General features: G+C 36.4%; 1 protein-coding gene across 5 annotated transcripts in view; it reads right to left on the reverse strand.

Annotated features, from left to right (window-relative positions):
* RIC1 (RIC1 partner of RAB6A GEF complex) overlaps positions 1 to 25,438 on the reverse strand; it is a 148,082-nt gene that overhangs the window by 33,102 nt on the left and 89,542 nt on the right. For 3 of the 5 annotated variants that reach the window (XM_021006306.2, XM_021006304.2, XM_021006303.2), the window contains 6 exons: positions 13,011 to 13,102; positions 10,692 to 10,780; positions 8,664 to 8,808; positions 6,505 to 6,553; positions 5,216 to 5,368; positions 115 to 318 (listed from right to left, as the gene is read on the reverse strand). In XM_021006306.2, coding sequence (XP_020861965.1) covers positions 115 to 318; positions 5,216 to 5,368; positions 6,505 to 6,553; positions 8,664 to 8,808; positions 10,692 to 10,780; positions 13,011 to 13,102 — 732 coding nt within the window. The remainder of the gene's footprint in view (positions 1 to 114; positions 319 to 5,215; positions 5,369 to 6,504; positions 6,554 to 8,663; positions 8,809 to 10,691; positions 10,781 to 13,010; positions 13,103 to 25,438) is intronic. The other 2 variants (XM_021006305.2, XM_021006307.2) reach the window with 2 other exon arrangements.

Raw genomic sequence — 25,438 nt, forward strand, 5'->3', positions numbered from 1 at the left:
ATAACACAAGAAGGCAAAAGCCACTCCTTTTCTGCAGCAACAGAAAAATATTTTGAAAACTAGTCTCGGGAGAACTCTCACCAAGTACAAAAGGGTAGCATGAAATGAAGTTACCTGCACAACGTGCCAATGTCGGTGTCCAAGTAAAGTGCTTAAACCCTGAGAATCTAAACTTCCATCTGAAAATGGACTCTTTTCCCGAATGGGCTTATGTTCAGAGTGTGCTGATGAGTTTCTGGGATTCTGGGCTTGTGAGGCATCTCCACAATTCAAATACAAGCGATCCTCTCCCTGAAGTAGCACCTGCTCCTGGTTACTCTGTGCAAGAGGAGACAAAGAAGAAATAAACAATTTTAAAAATTAATACTCCAGTTATTAGGCAGAATAAAATGGAAGCTAAACAATAAGTGTTGTGTTATGGCTAATCTTTGCAAGGCCCTCACTACACACAGCAATCCGTTTATTCATCCCTTGATGACTATCCTGCATTATTTGGAATGGCAGTTCGAAACTTCTTAAACCCTCAATTCTACTTCCTCTTGACCCCTGCCCCACCTGGTTTCTCTTAATGGGAAGCCTTCCAATACTCTTACCCATCCTTTCATCCTCCTTCTAGGTCTCCGAGAAGGAAACCAAAGCTACCACATATTTACCCTTAACCTCATATCACCTCCAGTTGCCTCTGGAATCTTGCTTTTTACCTCTCCTACAACTTCAATCTTTCCCTGTCTACTGGTTCTTTCCCCCTAGACTATAAATACGCTCACATCCAAAAAGAAAATGAAAAACAATTCTTTCCTTAATCCTGCTACCCCTTAACATATCCCTCATTTATCCAACACTCATTAAATGTGCAAGATACTGCTCCAGAATAAGAAAATAAAAATTTTTTAAAAAGGCGCAGTCCCTGCCCTGAGGGAGGAAGGATATGACAGGCACTTAAACAAATACAGTACAGATTAGGGAGTGATATAGGCAAAGGACAGATTTAGTGAAAATAGAGGCTGAGAGAACATTTTCATTTAGAGAGACCAGGGAAAGCTTCACAAGGGAGAAAGCATTTTTTCTCTCTCCTCATCTTCACTGCCAAACTTTAAGAAAAAGTAGATTCTATGTGCCATCTTCATTTCACCATCCACTTTCTTCTCTGCCAGTGGCAATCTGGATTCAGTCCCAACCATTTTGGACTACAGTATTGTCAAATACCACAGAGAAGTCAACGAGGTTTTAAGAGGAGAAAATAAAGAACACTGTATCTAGTGATAAGATCTTTAGTGACTTTAGAGAGAGTTGTTTTGATAGAATGGGTCCAATCAAATACGGTAAAATTTATAAAGGATAAATGTAAAGTTCTACACTTGGGTTAAAAAAAATCAACTTTATGCAACCAGAAAAGAGAAACCATAGCTAAACCACCATTGTTGTGAAAAAGGTCTAGGGTTTTTAGTTGATTTCAAGTTTAGTATCAGTCAACAGGGTGAGAAGACAACTGGAAAAAACTAATGCTATTCTAAGTTACATTAAGAGAAACACAGTATTTGGGACAAGTGAAGTATATTTATACATTTTACTCTGCTCTGATAAGGTCATGTCTGGATTATTATATTCGGTTCTAAACATTCCATTTTAGGAACTTTATAGATGATATGATATGTTTCCAGAAGAGGGTGAGAAAGATAGTCAGAATATTGGCAAATATGTTAGATGAGGAGAAGCTGAAAGACCTAGGAATGAGATTGACTTTAAGAGTGTGAAGGAAGAGCATGATAGCTGTATTTGAAAGAGGAATTTAAACTGATTTTGTTTAGTCTCAGAGGCTAGAGCTAGAAGTAATGAATAGAAGTTCCAGAGAGACAGATTTAGGCTTAATTTAAGCAAAATTTTTCTAATAATTACTCTTTTCAAAAGTGCCAGATGTTACTATGTTTCCCTCATTGGAAATGTTCAAACAAGGGATTAATGATGATTTGTTATGGATGCTATACAAGCAATTCTTAGTAAGGTTCAGGTTAGACTAAATGACCCTTGAAGTAAATTTGAACTCCTAGATTCTTTAGTCACCTTCTAAGAGAATGTAAAATACATGATGATTTATATAAATGAGATTATTTGGTAGATAAGCTTCATTATAAATTCTCACCATAAATGAAATTTTTGTTTAAATGTATTTTATTTAAAAAGTCCAAAAGCACACCCAAACTTAGAGCTATTTTCACAACTGCCAATAGATGGCAATGTAATTTCATGGAAGACTTTTGTTAAGAATGAACCAAATTTCCAAGTGTAAAAATAAGGAGCTTTTAGTGGTTGCAGTGAAAGGTAATGATTTCTTAGGTGCTGGTAATATTGGCAAGGCTATGGACTACTGTTAGTGGATTAAGGTCACAGAATGCACAGCTTTGGGATGAGCAGTAATAGCTCCAGCTCAAGTACAAGAGACCCCCAAAGGAATTTTCCAGGGCTGAAAACATGGACAACATGGAGTATATCTCATTGCCTCATGGTCCTCATTTATTATATCGAAAAGATCAAAAAGTGGTTTTCAAAATGGAATGTAAAAGTACACTAATAGTGTTGGAACAGCTGTGAATTATTACAACCATTTTGGAAAATGATTTGGAATTATGCAAGCAAAATCACTAAATTGCATAGCCTTTGAACTAATGATGGCACTACTAGGTATACATTCCAAGGAGGTCAAAAACAGAAAGAAAGATCTTAATATTCACAATACTACTTTTTGTGGTAGCAAAAAACTGCGAACAAAGTGGTGCCTATCACCTGAAAAATGGCTGAACAAATTGTGGCATGTTAATGTGATGAGATAATATTGCACCATAATTCAACAGGCATTTATTAAATGCCTACTATCTGTCCAGTTGGGCAGCTAGGTAGCACAGTGGCTAGAGTGTCAGGCCTAAAGTCAGGAAGACTCGTCTTCCTGAGTGCAAATTTGGACTCAGACACTTACTAGCTGTGTGACTCTGGGCAAGTCACTTAACCCTGTCTGCCTCAATCCCTCACCTGTAAAATGAAGAAAATGGCAACCTACTCCAGTACCTTTGCCAAGAAAACTCTAGAAGAGGTTATGAAAAGTTAGACATGACTGAAACTACTCAACAACATGTGCTATACACTGTTTTAAGCACTGGGGATACCAATAAAAGCAAAAATGTTCCTGCCCTCAAGGACCTCACAATTTAAAGGGGAAGACAACATACAAATAACTATGAACAAATAATATATATGTGTATATATACACACAGACATACAGGATAAACTGTAGGTAAGTGAAGACGAACGGCATGAGCACAAAAAGGGACTGAGAAGGGCTTCTTGTAGAATGTGAGATTTTATTTGAGAGTTGGAGGAAGTCTGAGAAGGAGGAGGTAAAAATAAGGGAGGAGGGCATTCCTAGGGACAGCCAGTAAAAATGTATGGAATAAGAAGATGGAATGTCCTTGTGAAAGGAATAGCAAAGAGAGGTCAAGTTATAAAGGGCTTTAAAAGCCAAACAGAGAATTTTATATTTGATCCTAAGGAGCCATCATAGTTTAATAAGGGACTGGAGAGAAGCAGAGAAGAAGAGGAAGGGTATGACAGAGTCAGACTTGCATTTTAGGAAGATTCTTTGACATTTCAGGAGAACATGGGTTGGAGTAGGGAGAGACTCATGACAGTGATACCAACTATAAGATTTAAAAAAAAAGGACCTATGTAAAACTAAGTGAACTAAGCCAAGTAAAGAGAGCAGAACTAGAAGAAAAATATATACAACCATTTCAATACTGTAAATAAAAAGAACACTGTAAGGCAGCTGAATCTTGATAAAGTATAATGAACAATCTTGGCCACTGGAGAATAGATGATGAAATATACTTCCCTCCCCTCAGTAGGGAGGTAGAAGCCTAGGGATCCAAAATATTGCATATGCTATCTGATGGTTCTAACTGTGTTAATTAGTTTTACTTAACTTTTTCAGTATATGGTTTATGCTTAATAAATGATCGATTGATTGATTTTACACAAGGGAAGATTCAATGGGGGAAGGGCTTATCAGAAAATATATGTGATATAAAAACAAAAAGCATAAGTAAAACTTTTAAAATAAAAATTAAATGGTTAATTAAATTCAAAGTAAATGATCTACCCATATCCCTTTGTATACATTATTTTAACATGTTTCTTTTGCTTGACTATGCAATTTGTTACACGAGTTCTTGATTTTCTTTTTTTTTTTCAGAAGGGAGGGGAACATAGGAAAGAGATAAATACTTGTTAATTGAAAAAAAAATTAGTTGAAAATACAAAAAAAAGAACATAATTTTTTAAGGCTACCTATGTTTTTCAATTTTAGAGAAGTATAAATCAGCTAATTAGAGCCCTGCCTTTCAAAACTAGTTATTCTTTCTACTATAAGAAGAAATCCTAGTTACTGTCACTTTGATATGAATGTTTCATTTACATAAAAGTCAATGCTATTTTTTTCTGAGTGTTTCTGTTTTTCTGGGGACCACTGAGCTGAAATTGTAGGAAAGACTTTGAGAAGAGGCCATTTTCATACTTTGCTTCAATCTGAAATGCACCAAATATTTAAAAATACCTGAGGCAAAGGAAGAAACTGAGTGAATTTTAAAAGGCAGATGGCTATGCGTTAACTGTCAAATAGCATTTTAAAAATCCACAAAATTCTGAAGATGAAATTTTTTTGATTGTTTTTGATGCAAAGGAATGATTTTGATAGAAACTTTAAAATTCTAGAAAGTGAAAAGAAATTATTTTCAGGTGCAAATTTGCAAATAATAAATACTTGGGCTTGACCAGGATGGACAAAATATTATAAAAAGTTTCTTTTATAGCTCCTTGGGGTTAGAATAGGGCTATAACCTATAGAAGCAAAAATACAAACAGGACAGAGTGCTAGTCTAGCTACCTCATTTTTTTGAGACTTCTTCCTCTCCCACACTTCATTCTTACTGAACTCAACCTTATTTTTACTGAACCTACAAATACATAAAAGGACATAATGGACCCAGAAAGAAAACATCTGGCATAAAATAAATGAAGACAGAAAACAAAACCAGAAACCATAACCTATAAGAGTGGTTCAAGATTTTAACAGTATAAAATGACATCTTTTTTAAACAGTAAGAACCCCAAAAGATAATTAAAAAGAAGCCTTAAAAAATGATATAGGTCATAAATACTTACTTACCATACAAGGGTTAACAGTGAGTGCACTCTTGATGAACTGAAATTGTAGAATGCCAGGCTGATTAGCTGAACTCTTGATGTCAGACTCAACATCGACATTTTGAGAACCAAATCCACTAATTACCCACAGGTGATAACCTTCTGCACCCCAACTCTTGTATGAAAAAGAAACAAAAAATTACTCCCAAATGGCAAAAAAACTTCTTCCATCTCATCTTAAGGGCATACGTTCCCATACCCTTGCATGCCAGAATTGTTCATAACTGCTGGAGGATTACAAAATGTTGCTGAACTCAACATGGTTTAGAATCACATTAAAATTCAGTTTTTCTGAATGTCACATTCCTGGGATAGTGGAACAAAATATAGACAACTCTGGTATCACCAAACCTAGGCCTTTATTCTCAGGAAAATTTTCTCACTACTTTTTAATTTAAATTACTTTAATTGGATTATGGGAAAAGGGGATAAGAGAATACAAAATCACCATTTCTGACCTAATTAGCCTAGATCAGTAAAAAAGAGCCCAAGGCACAAATAATCAAATAAATATCAAAACCTTTCTGCTACATGTTTTCTTTTATTCTCCCCCCATACACAAATATACTCCCCACCTCACTGAATGATAGAGAAAACATAACTATGGAAGCACTGTCTAGAATGGTTCAAGATCCAGAAAAAGATGACAGAGAAAAGCCTCCCTTTTTATTCCTAGAAGAAATGCTTCCATAATTCTTATGGGATTATTCACAAACATATTTGCAAATGGTGGGACCCTGTAAGATTATATTTGACACTATCTATAGAAAGGTTTATCCAACTGATTTCTGTAAAACCCAGAATGGTGTTCAATATATTTGAAAATAACAGAACAGTAATTCCCAAGAAACGTTTAGTGGTAAATTGTTAGCAAGACCTTAAAAGCAACATGTCCAACATATATTTAATTTTGTGCCTGTTTATATGAAAGACAGGAATGAAAAAATAGCTGCAAAGGAATCACAAAAGAAATGGAGGTTATTTTCAAGTGAAAAAGATATACCTTCTATACAACAAACTCTGCTCTACATGAGTTACTGTCACCAAAAAGAATAAAAAAAAATAAATACTAAGACTGACTACGCTTTCCCCCTTTACTTTTAAAAACTGTTTCAGGCAATCAAAAATTACATACTAAAGAACTTTTTCGTATTCTGGGAGAACATTAAATCACATAAACAAGAAACACCGCACATGACAAAACATAATCTAGACTTCTTATACAGTGCTAATTCTTAAAGGAATACTTACCATAGAGTTGATCTTAAGAGGTTCTTTCTTAGTACCATCTGACCGGTAACTGAAAGAAAAAAAAGATATTCTTAGTATAGGATTTTAACTTATGGAGAAAATAGAGCCATCCACCATGAAGTCCCTACTTTCACTTTTCATCTCTAAAGCCCCTGACATCTTTTTCCAGTCTCATTTTTCCCCTCCAGTCTCTGACGAGAAGTTGGCTCTTTTTTTAAAAAAAGAATTTATACAATGTATACAATTCATGTTTTTTTAAATATAAGCTTTAAGTTAGCTTAAATTATTTTTAACAATTTAAAACTGCATAATTCTTTTGCCCATCTAAGAAAAAGAAAAGAATTGATTAAAAAAACTCACCACTACAATATTAATTCTATTTGGTTACTTTTTACAGATCTGTACAACAGAATAGCACAGAATTCCTCAATCATATAGCAATCCTGATCATGCTATCGAGTGCACAGCAGGATGAGAAGGCTCTTGCCAAGAGGCTCTAGGAATGGCAACTGGAAGGATTATGCACAGTGAACTTGCTACCTAACCAAGCATATTGGGGGTAGAAAAAAAGCCAAGTTCGTCTTGTTACCCTATTCCATACCCTATTCCAACTTCTTCCAGCAGACTGCTCCCTCAATTATCCACCCCCTCTCCCTAAATTTTCTTCTTTCCTTATCAACCAATTCATTCTTTGTTGCCTAAAAACACAACTAAGCCTCCTCATCCTTTAAAAATCCTTATTTGATCCTTTCATGCACTCAAAACTATCATCCTATACATGATTCTATAGTTCTCTCCCTCACAGCTAAACTCCTAGAGAAAAAAAAGATGCTTATACTTTTTTGACATTATTCTGCTCTCACTCCCCTGAAAAACTGTTTTCTCCAAAGTTACCTTTTTCTTCTCAAATCCAATAGCCTTTCAAAAGTTCTCACGATGAGCCTTCTTGACATCTCTGTAGCAGCTGACAACATTTTCTTCCTGAGATATTCTTTCCTCAACTCTCTTCCCGCCTGACAACTCCTTCTCAGTCTCTTTTGCTAAATCATAATGCATATCTTCTAAATGTGGAAGATTCTAAAGCTGTTATGGGCCCTCTTTTATTCTCTCTCTCTATACTCTCTTGGTAACCTCATCAGTTCTCATGGATTCAATTATCATCTTTATGAAGATTGCTCTGGTATTCCATCAACTGGCTAACGGGTATCAACAATAGTTGTCCTAAAGATATGTCAAAGGGGCTGCTAGGTGGTGCAATTGACAGAATGCTTGACCTAACGTCAGGAAGACTCACCTTTATGAGTTCAAATTTGGTCTCAGACACTTACTAGCTGTGTGACCCTAGACAAGTCACTTAACCCTCATCTATAAAAATAAGCTGGAGAAGGAAATAGCAAACCACTCCGGTATCTTTATTAAGAAAACCCCAAATGGGGTCATGGAGAGTTGGACATGACTGAAAAACAACTGAACAACAAGACAGGTCAAACTCAGTATGTCTAAAACAAAGTTCATTATCTTAACTCCTAAACCCACTTTTGTTCTAAAATTTCCTATTTCTATTAGGGGCATTATCACCTGCCCAAGTAACTCAGGTTTCAGAAGCTTACAGTGTTCCTCAACCCCTTAATCTTCCTCACATATTGATCAGCTGCCAACTCTTTTTAATTTTACTACCATAGCATCTCTTGAAAATATCCTCTTCTCTTTACTCAAACAGTCACCATCTTAGTTCAGGCTTTCATCACCTCTTGCCTGGACTACTGCAGGTCTCCTAATTCTTCTCCCCACCTTCAGTCGCTCCCTGCTCTAATCCATCCTTTACACCAGTGAGAAGTTAGACAATTTCAGGGGGTAGACACTCTCTGTCAGGACTTAATTTGGCAAAGGCAACTATGATATTTACTTTACCCTCTGGTGGGGGTAAAATAAGACAATTTTCAGGATATCTTGCTTATTATGAAGACAGGTTTCCAGAGATACATTAAAAATGTCTTTTTAGGTGACAAAGCAATGAAAAGCTCTAAAACAATTCCTTAGAAATTACTGTTTAGAAAAGGGGGAAAACAAGAGAGACAGTCCCAGGATATAAAGTTTGTTTATTTGTCTTTTTTAAGAAAGTTATTTTCTCTAATAATAGTTATAATTCATTCACTCACGCGAAATCTCCTCCAAGAGTACAAATCAGCTGGGCACCAAACACACTCCATAAAGAAAGGCCTCCATATTCCCAAGTCACCATCACAACACTGTTATCAGGAGACCACCTGATCAATTTAACAGCTCCCGTTTTGTTCCAAATATCTATTAAAAAATGTTAAAGAAAGGGGAAAGGATGTTTCATAAACATACTTTACACTTTAGATTCCATATGCAGAGGGGTTCAGCAGAATAAAACAAGTACTGAAACTGGAGTTAAAAGACCTGGGTTCTAGTTCTGACTCTGCAGTTTATTATCCACGTAACCTTCAGCAAGATGTAATTAATTGATGTTTCTTGAGGGTTGCCTTTTCTTTTTTTTGTGAGTCTAGTAGTACTCCTCTATAGTTCCTATGGTTAGTTACTATGAGGGAAAAGTTCTAGTAATAGTAATATCAAATTATTCCTATAGTAAATTCAGATTTAAAAATACCAGCCTCTTCCTTTCACAAAAAAAAGGGGGGGAGGGATTTTAGAATCATAATTGCCTAAAAATTCCCTTCTTTAATTTTTATTTTTAATCATTTTAGCTAAAATTGGTTTTGTTCTAAAAGGGGAGGCTTCCTCACATTAATTATAACAACAATGGTAATTGTCATTTACTTATTACCACTTTAAGGTAGGTAAGCACTTTATACACATTGCTTCAGTTCATATGTATACAAATGCTATAATATAAGTACTACAGTTAGATGAGGAGAAAAACATGTCCAATTCTGCTAATACTCAATGGTTTGCTATAAAATACATCTTTCCCACAACATATAGACATGCAGATAAATATCCAGGGTCTCTGCATATAAGATCCATGTGGGCATAAGCAAAACCCAGAGTAACCTAGAGTTCAAAACCCCAGAATCATTGGTGCTGGTCTCTACTTGTCTAGTACAGGGACTTAAACTGAACCAAGACAGAAACAAACAAAACTTTTGAGTAAAACTTTAAGTTTAATGTGTAACTAATTCAAGCAACAAGATGAAGTAGCAAAGAGAAACATATGATTTGCATACTTTTAATAATCTATAATATATCTATTTCATGGGTTTCAAATGAATTAGAACTAGAAAGGGATCTCGAAGATCACTGAAATCAACCCTTTCTTTTTATTATATAACTCCTAATAAATTCTACTACACAACCATCCAGCAGACAAAAATTACCTAAATATCGCAAATCAAAGTTCATTTAAAAATCTCATAGATAAATGGAGCACTGAATATCTAATAGAGACTTATCAAATTATTCAAAATTCCTAAGTTATATCCACAATTTAAAAATGTACACCCCATAGTCATTATATACACTACTCCATGGGTAAAATTTTATTTCAATAAATTGTATGGCTAATGAATTTTTTTAAGCTGCAATTTGGTTACTTTGGCATCTGTTACTAACACTGGGGTTAGGACAGGCTTAACACTCAGTTTAAGGTTAGGCTTTTATGACATACAGATGTGACTGTGTGAAGAGAAATGTTCAAATCCACAAGCCATGCTTTAGAGTTCTACTGAATATCAGGTATTATTTTGAATACATCACCAGTGAGAGATAAGAAAATCTCCTTTTTTTTTAAATTAAAGAATTTTGTCACAATAGTATTAATGGACCTCATCAAGAATATGTATGATTAGAAAAGAAGGTGGGCTACTCATATAATGAGAGTAAGGGATTACAGATAGACAGCTGGGTGCCACAGTGGAAGTCACAATATAATAAAAGAACCAGAAGAAGTCCTCTAGTCATTGGATGGATTGTCTGTGGATATGAATAGGATATGAATATGGATATGAACTGGACATCATGGGAAACCACGGTGGGGGTTGAAATCAGTTCCAGTTAGAAACTAGGAATACTAATGAGATCTCAGATCTATCAAATTTTCAAATACTTTACTTCCAATAAATGCATTTCAACTTACATCACAAATTTAGCACCCTACAAAAATCAAAACCAGTAAGTTCTACAAATGGCATAAAAAAATAACTCACCAGGATATTGTTTTGGTGTTAGCTCCAATTTGTGAGACAGTTGCATGGCTCCGGTGGTGTTATCTACTGTGTAAACTTGCACAGATCCACTGGAAAGTAAATCACACAGCCTTTGAGAGGGGAACTACTTCTGAAAAACTACACAAACTCAAATATAAAAAATGACATTATCACTGCTCAGAAAAGTAACTTTCTAGCACACAAGAAACATGCATACTTAAAAATAAGGTCCTTAACTTCAGCTACTTTACACTTATCTTGCTTCATTTTTCTATAATCAACACAAAAATAGACTGAAATATATCTTAGAAAGGATTTTAAACTATGATTATTTTCATTCTCATATTATAGGGTAGCTAGGCATTACATCCATACATACTTCAATATTGGCATTATCATTATAAATGAAATGAGAAGATATAAGGAAGTTGCAGACGAATGGAGGGATGTATCACAAATTCTCATTAGAAAGGTAAATTAAGGAATTGGTGAACTTTAAAAATGTACCCAAAGGCAACAAAACACTTCAATTTCATGGAACACTGATCATCTTGCCCTGCAATGCTCATGATGAGCAAAAGAAAAAGACTAAGATGAAGATAACTGCATTTTTCATGGTAAAATCTGTTTGAAAGAATGAGACTATAGGCCATTCAGTTTGAAATATTAAATAGGAATTTCAAGATGCAAAACTGGAACTTAGTAGAGAGGCTAGTCTTAGATATAAAGACTTGAGAATCATCTACACAGAGATGATCATTAAATCCATGGGACCTGATAAGTCACCAAATGAGAGAAAAAAAAGAAAATAAGAATGTGCCCAGAGACTTAGCATAGGTTAATTACCATCCCTATGCAAAAGACTCCCAAAATTATACACCTAGACATAATACCTTCCGAACTCTAGCCCTGCATTACCAACGTTTTTACTGGGATGTCTGATTATAATCTTTAATTCAACATGTTCACAATAGTACTACTCATTACCTTTACCTCTAAACCTACCTGCAATCTCTTCTGGCCCCCTATAACCCAAAGCACAAAAATAGAAACTACTCATTTTGACATCTGAAGTCTCTCATTGGCTCTAGTTTACTTATTGAGACTTATTTCATATTAATTCTTTACACATACTCTATGATAAAGGCAAAGTGACCTATCTGCTACTCCCCAAACTCCCTCATTCCATCTCTTGCCTTCAGGCCGAAGCTCAGGTTTTGTCTTAGATGCCTGGAATGCATTCCTTAACTTCATCTCCTGGAATCATTAGTGTCCTTTAAGGTTAGCTTCAGATGCTGCTTCCCAAGGGAAGCCTTTCCCGATACCCCTGATTGTTAACACTCTCTTTCTTTGTAGGTTTTCTTGTATTGATTTCTGGGATATTGTTGCATCCTTCCACAAGTAGAAGAGCTGCTTGAGAACAGAGACCACTTTTCACATAAAAAGGGCTTAGCATTCCTCTGATAAATTAAATCCAGGCCAGATTCTTCTTTTACAGATAAGTAAACAGAGGCCCAGAGAGCTAAAGTGAGTGACAAAGGTTAGGTAGTGAATTCCCTATCTTCCATTAGACCAAATACTTCCAGATGTGCTCCCTCCAAAGACACAGCTCAGCCTGTGTCACCTTCACGTGCTCTCCACCCAGACTCCCAGCCAACTCTCTTGCGGCCTTGTGAGTACTTCTCTCTCATCCACTCCCATCTGCCATCCTTGCTTTCCCTCTCTTACTCTAGGCACTGTAATAAAATCAATAGCATCACTGCCTTCTGGAAAAGACATACCAACTGACTGTGCTACACAACAGCTCACAACCTCTGGGACTCCCCAGACTAAAACTCCCTAACCTTTCTAGCATGGCAGCACTAGTCAGAGATTACCGGAATAACTTTCTTAGTGGTTCAAATCAAAATAAAAATATATAAATAAAAGTGTGGAAGAGCACTTTTAGGAATTTAAAAATTCAAGTGGTTTAATATATTTGATGCATACGTAACTATGTGTTAATATATCTAAATATCTAAATCTGTGCATCAGTGTGCTACATTTAAGTTGTAGAAGAAAGCTTCCATTTGGAATTTTAAAATTTAACAAATTAATACAAACCTAACTACAGTATCAACAAAACAGCCTTAATATTAATACATTGTAATAAAATTGTTATTTTAAAACAGCAAAAGCACATTGTAACTATAATTATTTTAAGAGAAAGATTTACCAATAAAAAAGACTGTACTAAATACAACTTTGTATATGGTATATTCATTCAATTAAAAAGATAAAAATTTTGGCAATTGTTCTTGACACAAACATAGCACTTACCTAGCACAACCAAACGCCATGAGTCTGTATTTGTTATTTACTGCTACGCAAGTTCCATCCAAAACATCTTGTGCCCAAACACCACGGAGCTGCTACAATAGAGAAACAGTTTGGAATTAAAATGTTTTCCCAAAGATTTCACATCAACAATGATTCTATCTCATTAGGTATTCAATGTCTTCAAATCACACTTGTTTTGAACAAATTCTATGGCTTATTCCAGAGTATAGAATCACATAGGATGGCAAGATATCAGAGAAGTAATAACCTGTACTGATGGAGTAATCACACTGATGCAATCTCCTAAGGTGCTCTAATATTTGAGGGATTTAAGTCAACCCCACATATTTATTCAACAGTGGTTAAGTGTCTATTTTATGTAAAGCACTCTATATACAAATTTATATACATCCAAGAAGAGAGGAGAGTCCTGGGACTCAGCAATTACTATAGCTTCAAGTGCCAGCAGTAAAAACCAGAAAATAGAAACATCCTATTCATGAAGCTGACCAGGCAGGTCATCAAGTACATGGAGCAGAGGGAGATGATTGCTTGGGTGAGCCACGCAAGGATAAGAGACGTATTTAAAAGGGGGATAGTGTGGGGGCAATATATAACACAGAACTCTGTGTGTGTGTGTGTGTGTGTGTGTGTGTGTGTGTGTGTGACTATCTTAGTTCAGTTCCTCATCACCTTTTATCTGGACTGTTATAGGGGCCTCCTAATTGGTCTCCCATCCTTCAGTCTCTCCCTTCTTCTAATCCATCCTTTCCATAGCTCCCCAAATAATATCCCTAAAATAAAGTTCTGGCCATGTCACTGTCCTGGCTCAAAAACTTTCAGTGGGTCTTTATTACCTCTAGGACAAAATGCAAGCTCCTCAATATAAACCTTCCACCATCTGGCTTTCCAAATACCTTTCCAGATTAATTTCTTATCACCCCCCCTCATGCACTCTATGTTGCAACTAAAGTTGGCATTCTATTTCCCTTCTCCATGCTGGGGAGCGGTCCACCCCACATTCATGAAAAGTACTTCTTCTTCACATGTTTCTTAGAATGCTTAGGTTCCCTCAAGTTCCAGGCTAGATGCCACCTCCTGTGCTTTCCTGTATGTTGTAAGTGTACTCTCTCTCTCCTCCATTTATTTCCCATAAATACTTACCTGGGAACATGCTGTATATCTCAAAACCACCTCCACACCCACTCCACATACTCAATGAAATGTAAGCTCCTTGAGGAAAAGAACTACTCAGTTTTTGTCTTTGCATTCCTATGACTCAATGTATTACATCTAATACATAATAGGTATTTAAATCTTGGTGAATTAAATTGAATTGAGAACCTGCTCTCAAGAAGCTTATAATCTAAAAGGAAAAAAGACATATGCCACAAATAACTATAACGTAGAAATGAAAAGAGGTCCCAACAAAATGCTACGAGAAATTTGAGGAGGGTGAGATCATTGTTAGTGGGTGGGGGAAGGTTTTGAGAAGGTTGTCAGTGAAGACTACATGGAGGAAGTGACATTTTAATCAGACCTTAAAAATAGTTTGGGACTTCCAAAAAATGGAGCTGATAGGGGATGGGAAGAGATAATTCTAGCCATGAAGGGTAACATGAGCAAAACCAGGGAGATTGGAAAGAGCAGGCTCCTGATGGCAAAGATGGCAGAGTAAGAAGCAGCAGAATGTCCCAGTTCTCTTCCACACTGATTCCAACAAAGTTCTAGGAAGAGGACCAGATTGAGTAGGGATGGAGAAATTACAATGAGTTATTTTCCCAGCCTATGTCAGTTCAGAATACAGACAAAACCAGAGGTCTTCAGGAAATAGGTAGGGGGTCCAACTAAGACAGCCCAAAAGAGAGCCCTTCAGCACAACCAATCAATAAACATTAAATGCCAGCACTATGTGCCAGCACTGAGCTAAGCGCTGGGGATAGGAAAGCAGCAAAAAACAGTCTCTGCCTAAATGAGCTGGTGGTCTAATGAGGGAGATAACCAACAAGCAAATATATACAAAACATGCTATATACAGGATAAAGAGGAAATAAATTAATAGAAGGCAATAGAATTGAGAGAGGTTAGAAAAATCTTCTTGTTAAAAATGGGATTTTAGTTGGGATTTAAATGAAGCCAGGAAAGGGAATAAATGGAGTTGAGGAAAGAGAGCATTCCAGGCATGAGTGACAGCCAGAGAAAATGCCCAGAACCAAGAGTTGGAGTTTCTTTTCCACAGAACAGCCAGGAGGCTAGTGTCACTGGATCAAAGAGAACATGGTTGGGAATAAGGCATAAGAAGACTGGAAAGGTAGTGGAGTAGGAACAGCAAAGTCCTATTTCCCCATCTTTTCCCTATATATTGATTAGGCAACCCTTTCCCCTATAATCTTAGCTCTTTCCCCCATATGCTGCAGACAACTACTTCTCCCATATGCTGAATAGGCAACCTCACCACTTTGTAGCCCACCCTATCATCAGCGATCTTGTAGTAAAGGGACTTTCCCAAGACCACGCAATGAGATTCTTCAATGCCAGATAGTAACTTATGTGATGTTAAAACCCCTATTAACACTTCATAAATATGATAATGAAAGTACTCAAGAGTGAATGTACTGGAAGGCGCAGTACAACCCAGGTGCAAGTCTTTTTCTGCTTGCATAGCATAAAGATAATGCCATAGCAAATTTCCATAAATTACTCCCCTTTCCGCTCTGATATAAGCAAGTCCCCATTCCTCTTCCACTCAACCAAACAGTATCTTGAGCTGCATGGTTCTGCTTGCTTTCACTACAATAAAGTCCTGCATGGAAGGACTCTGGCCTTGGTATTTTTACCAACTCTGAACTAGCTCTCCCACTGCAGTAGGAGGAAGCTAGGTTATGAACGGGCTTCGAATGCCAAAGAGAGCATTTTTGTATTTGCTCTTGGAGGAAATAGGGAGTAACTGGAGTTTAATGAGTAGGGGAGTGAAATGGTGGGACCTGCCCTTTAGGAAGATCACTTTTGTGGCTGAAGACAATGAATTGGGAGATCTGAGGCAGGCAGACCCACAAGCAGGCTATTACAATAATCAAGGTATAATGTGATGAGGACCTGCACTAGAGAGGTGGCAGTGTCACAGTAGAAAAGGGGACTTATTTGAGAGATGTTGCAGAGGTGAAATCAACAGGCCTTGACAACATCTTGAATACTGGGAGGGAGGTGATGTGTATGTGTGAAAGATTGTGAGGAGCTGAGGATAACTCTGTAGTAGTGAGCCTGATGAAAAGGTATTGTCCTCCACAGTAACAGGGAAGTCAAGATGGAGGGAAGAGTTTAGGGGAAACGATAACGAGCTCTGTTTGGACATGGTAAATTTAAGATGTCTTCTGGGCATCAAGTTTGGGATGTCTGAAACAGGTAGTTAGAGATTTGAGAATGGAAGTCAGCAGAGAGACTGGAGCTCAGCAGTATAGAGAAAGAAGAAGGCCCAAGAATAGGGATTAATCTCAGCCTTGAGATTGTGTATCAAAGAATAGTCACAGATCCATGCATCCTGTGTACTGTATAAGAAGCAGCAAGAGGAGGCAAATAATAGCCTTGTCACTTAGACCCCAGAACTGAGTGGACTGAGGAAAGGACTTGAAGTTAAGCAGGGCTCCACCTGTGGTTGTGTACAAGGTCAAGGAGTTGCTAAATACAGTGGCAATGAGGATCACGGATCTAGCTCAGATTTGGCCTGAAGCTATGTACTAGAAAAGGTGCAAGAACAGAAGTGAGAAGCAGTTATGTGACACTGGTTAGGCTTGAAGACATGGATCCTACAGATTCAGGCTGTGGTCTGTGACAGTGACCAGGGCAGGGAGTTTAGACCAAAGGGAAGACTGCAGTTATGTCTCTCTGAACCTAGAGAGCTTTCCAGCTAGATAAAGGGAACTAGGGCCAGGGGCAAGCTACTGGAGGAGCAACCAGGTCAAACTAGAGTCAGGGACTTGCAGAGCTTAGCCTAAAAGGGGCAGTGACCCCCTTAGCTGTACTGAAAAACTGGCAGATCCCCAGCCTGAGCACCATTGAGATTCCTGAAGAACCCAGAACTCCCTAACTGGAGAAAGCAGCAGCAAGACCCCAGAGAAAACAAATCATGACCAACAAAGTCCCAACCTTTCTTCCAGACCTATACAGAGCCTGACCATTACAAAAGGTCTTAATTTTGTAAGTAAGGCTCTAAGAACAGATAAAAAAAAAAGATTCCCATGAAATACAGCCATTAAAATGCCAGGAACGTCCAAGACACAAACCCAGGAGAAGAGAATAAGTCTAAAATATCAACAAACAAAACTTAAAAAAAAAACCCAAAAAACCCCCAAAGCATGGCTACAAAGACAACTAGATTTTCCAGGAGAAATGAAGGAAGAGTTTAAAAAGAAATTTTAAGCTAAAATAATTTTGTAAATGAAATGAAAGCTCTAAAGGAAAAAAAATAAAAAGAAATGAGAGCTACAGAAGAAAGAACAGGAAAAAGAATCGCATAGCACAAGAGGTATGAAACCTTATTCAAGAAATAAACACCTTGAAAATTAGAATGAGCCAAAAAGAAGTTAATGACTCCATAAGAAGAGAAAGACAAAAGACTGAAAAAATAATAAGAAATATAAGATACACTGTCAAAAACAAATGACGGTAAGACATCATTGTCTGCTGGACTGTCTGAAAACCATGGAGGGGAAAAAACCCCAACAACCTGAATCATTAAAGAAAACTGCCCAGATCACCTAGAACCAGAAAGCAAGGTGAAAATACAGACTTGACTTGTCACCTCCTGAAACCCCAAAATGTAAACTTACAAGAATGTCATGGACCAAATCCATAGCTCCAGGCCAAAGAAAAAAATACAAGTAGGCAGAAAGGAAGAATTCATTTATCAAGGAGTCCCTGCAAGGATTTTACAAGACTTAGCTGCCACCACTATACGGAAGGAGATAGCTTTGAACAATATATTCCAAAAGGCAAAAGATGTGGACTTTTCTATCTATATATGCTTTCATATCTAAGAATAACTTAACCAGAAGAACTGAGTATAATCCTACAATGATAAAAAATAGACCCTTCAATGAAAGATGACTTTTAATATTCCTGATGAAAAGGCTAGAGCCGAATATTTTGAAATACAAACATAAGAGTGAAGAGAAAGTGGAAGGAAACAATAGAAGAATGAAGTTATTTATATTCTAATAGGGAGAGATGATACAAATGTCCACTTAATCAAGGTCACACACTATTTAGTCAGTGGCAAAGATAAATTAGTACTATTCTCCTGCCTAGGGCTCACAGAAAACATAAATAAATGTGGTGAGACCTGGACAAGCACACAAATATATGCATGTATGTACATCTATATATATGGATAAGGTTGAGACCTGTGATTTCACTGATACATAAAACTCCTAGGTAAGGACACTCCAACTACCAATGCGAGTCAACACCTTCCCTCCAATTCATAACTCTACAGAGTTGCCTAGGGCAGACAAGATTAAAATGTGATGGGGATATATTTAACAAAGTCAATATAAATCCAAGAGGACAAAGATAATGTTAATATGTGATCATCTAAGTTTGGAGGAAGTAATGATAATATTAGAGTGGCAGAAAGTATACTATTCATGACTACCCACACAATGTACTCAGAACTTCCTTATAATCTCATATCATAAAAAAAAGGTTAGAGAAATTCTGCAAATATAAGAGATGCAGACTTTTCTAGAACTGAAGCACCATTAAAAGTAGAGATTTTGGGGGCAGCTAGGTGGCGCAGTGGATAGAGCACCAGCTGTGGAGTCAGGACGACCTGAGCTGAAATCCAGCCTCAGACACATAACACTTACTAGGTGTGTGACCCTGGGCAAGTCACTTAACCCCACTGTCTAGCGCCTCTCCCCCCCCCTGCCAAATACATACACACACACACACACACACACACACACACACACACACACACACACATATATAAAAGTAGAGATTTCATTGTCCATATATGTAGGAAAAAAACTAAAACAGCTATTTCAGAAATTCTTTAGTTCCTTATAATACATTGCAGGAAGACTAGAAAATAAATTTACTTTGGTTGTAAGGAAGAAAAATAAGAAACTGAAAGCTTCATAAAGCTACATAAAAACTAATAAAAGCTTTTAGTTTAGTGTTACAGATAAGCGGCACAATTTTATTTTTGTAGACTTTGTTAGGGCAAGAAACTTCTTAAAAATAGAGTAATCATGATTTTTATAAGGCAGTATGGCAAAGTGGCTAGAGAACTGACTGCAGCGATGTGATTAAATACATGTATTTATTTAAACAAAATAAACAAAACAAATAAAATATTTATTTATTTAAAATGTACACATATATTTATGATGACTTCCATCCTGGGTTTAAAATCCTACCACATCCTGACTATGAACATGGGAAAATACTTAACTTCTCCCATCTTGGTGCTCCAGTTAACTCTATTAGGACTCCAAGTTTTGTTAGACACTGATCTGCACTGCCAGAGGAAGTCACTCATCAAAAAATTACTACACGAATGAAGTCAGAGGTGAATACAATTTTTAAAAAGTATACTTGGTTTGCTTAATATGGGACACAGTATATATTGAACATAACTGATACTAGCTTAAGGTGAGACCACTGCCAGGATGTATCTGCAACTTAAAGGTCAAGGGGAAGGAGAACAATTTTCACTTTAAGGTCTTTTTGCTACTAAGAATTCAAGAAATTGTTTCCCTTGGTGTATATAATAGCACTTTGAGTGACTGGCATAGTCAGGTTACCTTAGAATGTCACTTAAGATTGGGAAATAAAAAGATTGGTTATATGAAGGACATAAAGTATTGCCTAAACCAGAACTTCTTAAACTGTGACTTGTGACCAAAAATTAATTCAAAATCAAACATATAATGAATCTGAGGTGTTTCTGCCAGCACTTGCCCATGTTACATCGAGCAACTTCACTGCAGCCTGGACTCTGAACATGCAACATGCACACTTTGCATGCTGCCATGCCACGCAATGCTAATGAACATTGCCATAAACAACTCGACTCAAATTCGAGACTATGGTATGTTATGAATTGCAGTGTTTTTACTGTACATACAAAATTGTTAAATATATTTTGGCTTGGGATTAGGGCAGAATTTCCAACAATTTCTGAAATGGCCCCAAACATACTTCTGCCATTTTATACTATGCATTCATGCAAAGTGGTGTTCTCAGCATTGACAATTATAAAATCGAAATATTTATCAACTCTATGTCCTGCAGTACCAAATATTCTGCCAAGATTTAAATCTTTACGTAAAAATAAACTAGCACATCCACCTCATCATTATGCAAATTTGTTTTCCTCTTTAATAAAAGGTAAAATTATAGGTATACCAAAAAATTGTTTTTCTGGGTTTTTTTTGGGGGGGCTAGGCAACGGGGTTAAGTGACTTGCCCAGGGTCACACAGCTAGTAAGTGTTATGTGTCCAAGGCCAGATCTGAACTCAGGTCCTCCTGACTTCAGGGCCAGTCCTCTATCCACTGTGCCACCTAGCTGCCCCCAAAGAATTGTTTTAAAATAAATTTCTTTATGACCTATTACCATTACCAGTAAATGTTTGATTTGTATACCTATTTTACATACCTATATACCTGGGGTCACATAAAAATTCCTTAGGTAAAGAGGGGTCATGAGTGGAAAAAGTTTAAGAAACCCTAGCTTAAAAAACAACTGGAATCTACTAAAGAAGTGAAAAGAGTGGGTGTCTTAAATAAAAGCTTCTCTTCTCAGCATTTTTATATCCCTATCATCTTTGAAAGGATTCTACCTTCAGAATGACTTATGGCATAAATTTGGAACCCATCTTTTCTTTTAAAGGGTCAAGTAAAATCTGGGTCAAGAAGCAAAATATGTTCACAATGCACATACAGTTTAAGCCAACATCTTGCAGTTATATGGCACTCTAAGGTTTGCAAAGTACTTTACAAATATTTCATTTTATTCTCATAATAACCTAGGAAGTAGTGCTATTACTATTTCCATTTTACAGATGAGGAATAAGTTACTTGTTCAGGGTTACAGAAATAATAACTATCTGCTCTAACCACTGTACCACTTAAACTGCCTTGTAAAAGATATTGATATAATATATAATGTATGATGATATTTGTATATTATACCTGTTTTAGTAGTTTATCCCCCTACTAGACTGTAAGCTTCTTATGCAAAGGGTCATGTCTTATTTAAACTTTATATTTCTCCAAGTATCTAAGCGGTGAGTTCTCTACACTAACTTTTTAATAAATCTTTGTTGTAAGGAAATATCATATTGTAGGAAGATGGCGCTGTGCAAAGATATAGAGCAGCCCAAGTCTCTAGAAAACACTCCACTGGGTCTTAGAAACATTGCTCTAAAAAGAAGTTATTTGTGGATCTCCCACCTAGTCTAGGAATCCAAAGCAGATATTCACCAGAATTCTGTGACTATCCTGGCTTAGGCAGGCTAGGGCAGGTGGAAAGCAGTAGGCAGGCAGCATCAAAACATTCCAGATAGGTAGAAAGCAAAGGCCCCTTGACATTAGGTGCCTACCTTCCTGTGTTCCAGGCCAGTCTAGCCCAGCGGGGTATGGCTGCCTAAGTCCAGCTACTGGAGAAAGGCTCTAGGCAAAAGTCCTAGAAACCTGGGGCAAGAACCTAGCACAGATGTAGTCCCAGAGGCTTAGGGGTTAGTAAAGGGAAGGACCCAAAGCCGAACTTACATAAAGGGGAAGTCCCACAGCCCTGTGTCAAAAAGGAACCCTCTGACAGAGTAAATCAGAATCTGTAGGAGGGGTGTACACAGCTGGCCACCATACATTGGACCAGGCAGGCTACTCAGTTGTGAGACTGACCCAAGCTCAGGATGTGAAATTTACATGAGGCAGATGAGATGAGATAAGCAAACTAAGAAAAACTGAATACCATTAAGAAATACCACTGGAGAGATACCCAGGGGCAAACGCCTAAGGAGTGATCTCAACTTACTCATGTAAAGGAAAAAAATGTCTTGGCCACAGAGACTACAGGAGCACTTGGAAGAAATGGAACAAGAGACAGAGTGTAAAAGCTAAGGAATGGCAAGGAAAGTTGTCACCTTGTAAGATATGGTGACAAACCTCATACAAGAACTGAATGCCCTGAAAATCAGAATGTGCCAAACAGAAAATAACTTAATAAAACAAGAAATATTTCAAAAGATCAGGGGGAAAAACACAGAAGGAAATTTAAAAAATATTTTTATCAAAAACAACTGATATGATTTTTTTTAAAGTCTGAATCACATATTTCAAGAAATTTTTATGAAAGCTTACCAGAATTCTTAAAAAGAGGGCTAAGTGAAAAGAGAATTTATCCACTGCCTCTTGAAAAGAAACTGCAAAAGAAAAAAACACCACTATAAGCAGCCAAAAAGAAGTTTAAGCACCAAGGAACCACAACAAGGATCACACAAGCAGGAGAGCTTGGAATACAACATTCCAAAAAGCAAGAGCTATGAAGGTTCAATCTAAGACAACCTATCTATACCAAAACTAAGTATAATCCAAAAGGAGGGGGTTTAAAAAAAAGGCAGGAGAGCTTTAATAGAAAGGATAATTCCTAAGCATTCCTGATAAAAAAGTCAGAACTAAAGTAGGTATTTAGAAATGGAAACATAGGCACCAAGAGAAACATAGAAAGGCAAACACATTCAATTGAAAACATATAGGTGGGGATGAACCATTTACATGTTAACAGAGGAATAAGAAACAGTATCTTCTCAGAGCTTAATATCTTTAAGGATCATAAGAAAAAGATAAAAATGATGGAAAGACTGAAAAGTTTTGTTGTTTCAATTCTTTTAGGAAAATTCTTTTAGGACAGAGGACAACCAGGTAAGAAGGAAAAGAGGAAAGAAAATCACTATGGAATCACAGAAGTTTATAAGAAGAGTATATAGTCATGGAAGAAAGATCAGGGGGGACCAGAATCTCATAAACTTCACTTTATCTAAAATGGGTAAAGGAAGATTGAACGTAAATAATTCAAAAAGATTTGGGTATAGAAATGCATTAAATTAAATTTAATTAAACTAAAGGGGAAATAGAGAACAAAGATAAGGGACAATTGAAGAGGGCTGTAACAGAGAGGGTGGCATAAATAAGGGAATCATCACCATAAGAACAAATGTTGGAAAGAAGAATGTGAGTAGGAGATTAAAAGGAAACTAAGAGTAAATCCTGGGATCAAAAGCAAGGTAACCAAAAGAAAAACGTTGCAAAGAGACAGAAAGCAGGTTGTTTCACTTATAAGGTCACTAGTATCAGGCAAACTCCCTCTTTTATCACCTCCTTATCTGTAAAGAGAAACAGCAAAGAGAGGAAAAGTTACAAGAGGGCCAAGATGAGGAAGACACAGAATTAACAACTGTAACTAACACTATGAATGGGATGAACTCATCCATAAAATGGAACAGTCTATTGACAAATGGATTAGAAAACAAATTTTGATAATATATTGTTTATAAAAATAAACAGATGTAAAATGAAGAGCTGGAGCACAATCTATTATGCTTCTGCTGAACTCAAAAAAGAAGGGGTAGGAATCATAATTTCAGATAAGGCTACAGTAAATATAGGCATGATAAAAAGATAAGCAGGGATATTATATTATACATAAAAGCGTCAGAGATAATGAATATCAATTTTCTTTTTTCTTTCCATATATATGTATCTATATATGCATGTCTGTATGTATATGCACATATTTTTTCTTCTTAAAAATTTATTTACTTAGAGGAAAAGTTAATTTAATTGGAGGGAGAAATAGTAAAACTACCACAGAAGGGAACCTTCATGTACCCTTTTTAGACCAAAACAAGATAAACAAGAAAAAAGGTAAGGAACTGAACATAATTTTGGAAAAATTAGAAAAGCTGTATCTTTGTCAAGGAATTGTTTACATCTGTGCTGTATACAGCACCTTTGCAAAAACTGACCATGTATTAGATCATAAAGACCTCATCAAAAATGATGAAAAGTAGAAATACTAAATGCATCATTTACTGATCACAATGCGATATAAATCATACTCAATACTGGGCACTTAAAGAATTAAAAAGTCATTTTTGAGTTGTGTTTGACTGTGACCCCATTTGGATTTTTTTTCTTTGGCATAAATACTGAAGTGGTTTGCCATTTCCTTCTTCAGCTCATTTGACAAATGAGAAACTGAGGCAAATAGGGTTAATTGACTTGCCCAGGGTCACACAGCTAGTAAGTGTCTGAGACCAGATCTGAACTCCTAAAGTTGTCTTCCTGACTTCAGGCCCAGCAATCTATCCACTGTGCTACCTAGCTACTCCAAATAATTAAAAAGTAAGTAGAAAATAATGTAATCCTAAAGAACAGGTGGTTCAGCTGGTCATGGTGGTACACACCTGTAATCCCTGCTACTAAAGAGGCTGAGGCTGGTAGATTAATTGAGGTTGGGAGTTCTGAGCTGCTGTAGGACTAAAGCTGACCAGTGTTCAAAGTCTGGCACCTATATGGTGAGCCCTCTTCCACTGGCAATATAGAGCAAACAGGCTGGAAGCAAATCAGGCCAGGTGAGAAATGCTACAAGTCAAAATTTCTGTATTTATTAGTAATTGGTTTGGGCCCATGAGTGGCTGCTATAATTCCAGCCTGGATAAGATAGGGAGATTCAGTCAAAACAAACAAACAAAAACAAAAGCAACCTCAAACAAACTGTTCTGTTAAAGAATAAACTATATAAACAATAGAAATTTCATGAAAGAAAATGATAATATTAAGACTTATGGATGTTGACTAAAATAGATCTGGGGGAAAATTTTTAGCTCTAAATACTTTTGTCAATAAAACAGAAAAAGAACAAATCAATAAATTCTGTATGCAACTAAAAAAAACCTAAAAAATATCCAACCAAGTAACAAAGTAGAAACTCTGAAAATTAAGATTAATAAAAATGAAAACAGAAAAAGACCATTCGAATGATGAAACAAGGAACTTTTTAAAAAAACTTCAAATAGTTTTAAACAGTTTGGAATGTTCTGAAAAGACAGAGGAAAACCAAGCTGTTCATATAAAAAATAGGGAAAAAACCCTCAAAACAACTGAAAAGGAAATAAAGGAAATTATCAGAAATAATTTTGCTCTGTTTTGTGTTAACAAAACTCATAAGTCTGCGAAAACAGATGAATACTTAGAAAAATAGAAGGTACTCAATTTTTTTAAAAAAAGAAGAAATAGGACATTTAAATAACTCACCATCAGAAAAAGGAATTGAATAAGCCACAAATGAATTCCTAAATGGAAAACAAAACATAACTCCAAGACCAGATGGATTCATAACTGAATTCTATCAAATATTTAA

This window comes from Phascolarctos cinereus, unplaced genomic scaffold, assembly GCF_003287225.1.
Source record: "Phascolarctos cinereus isolate Bilbo 61053 unplaced genomic scaffold, phaCin_HiC Scaffold_4;HRSCAF=312, whole genome shotgun sequence".
NCBI classification, from domain to species: domain Eukaryota; kingdom Metazoa; phylum Chordata; class Mammalia; order Diprotodontia; family Phascolarctidae; genus Phascolarctos; species Phascolarctos cinereus.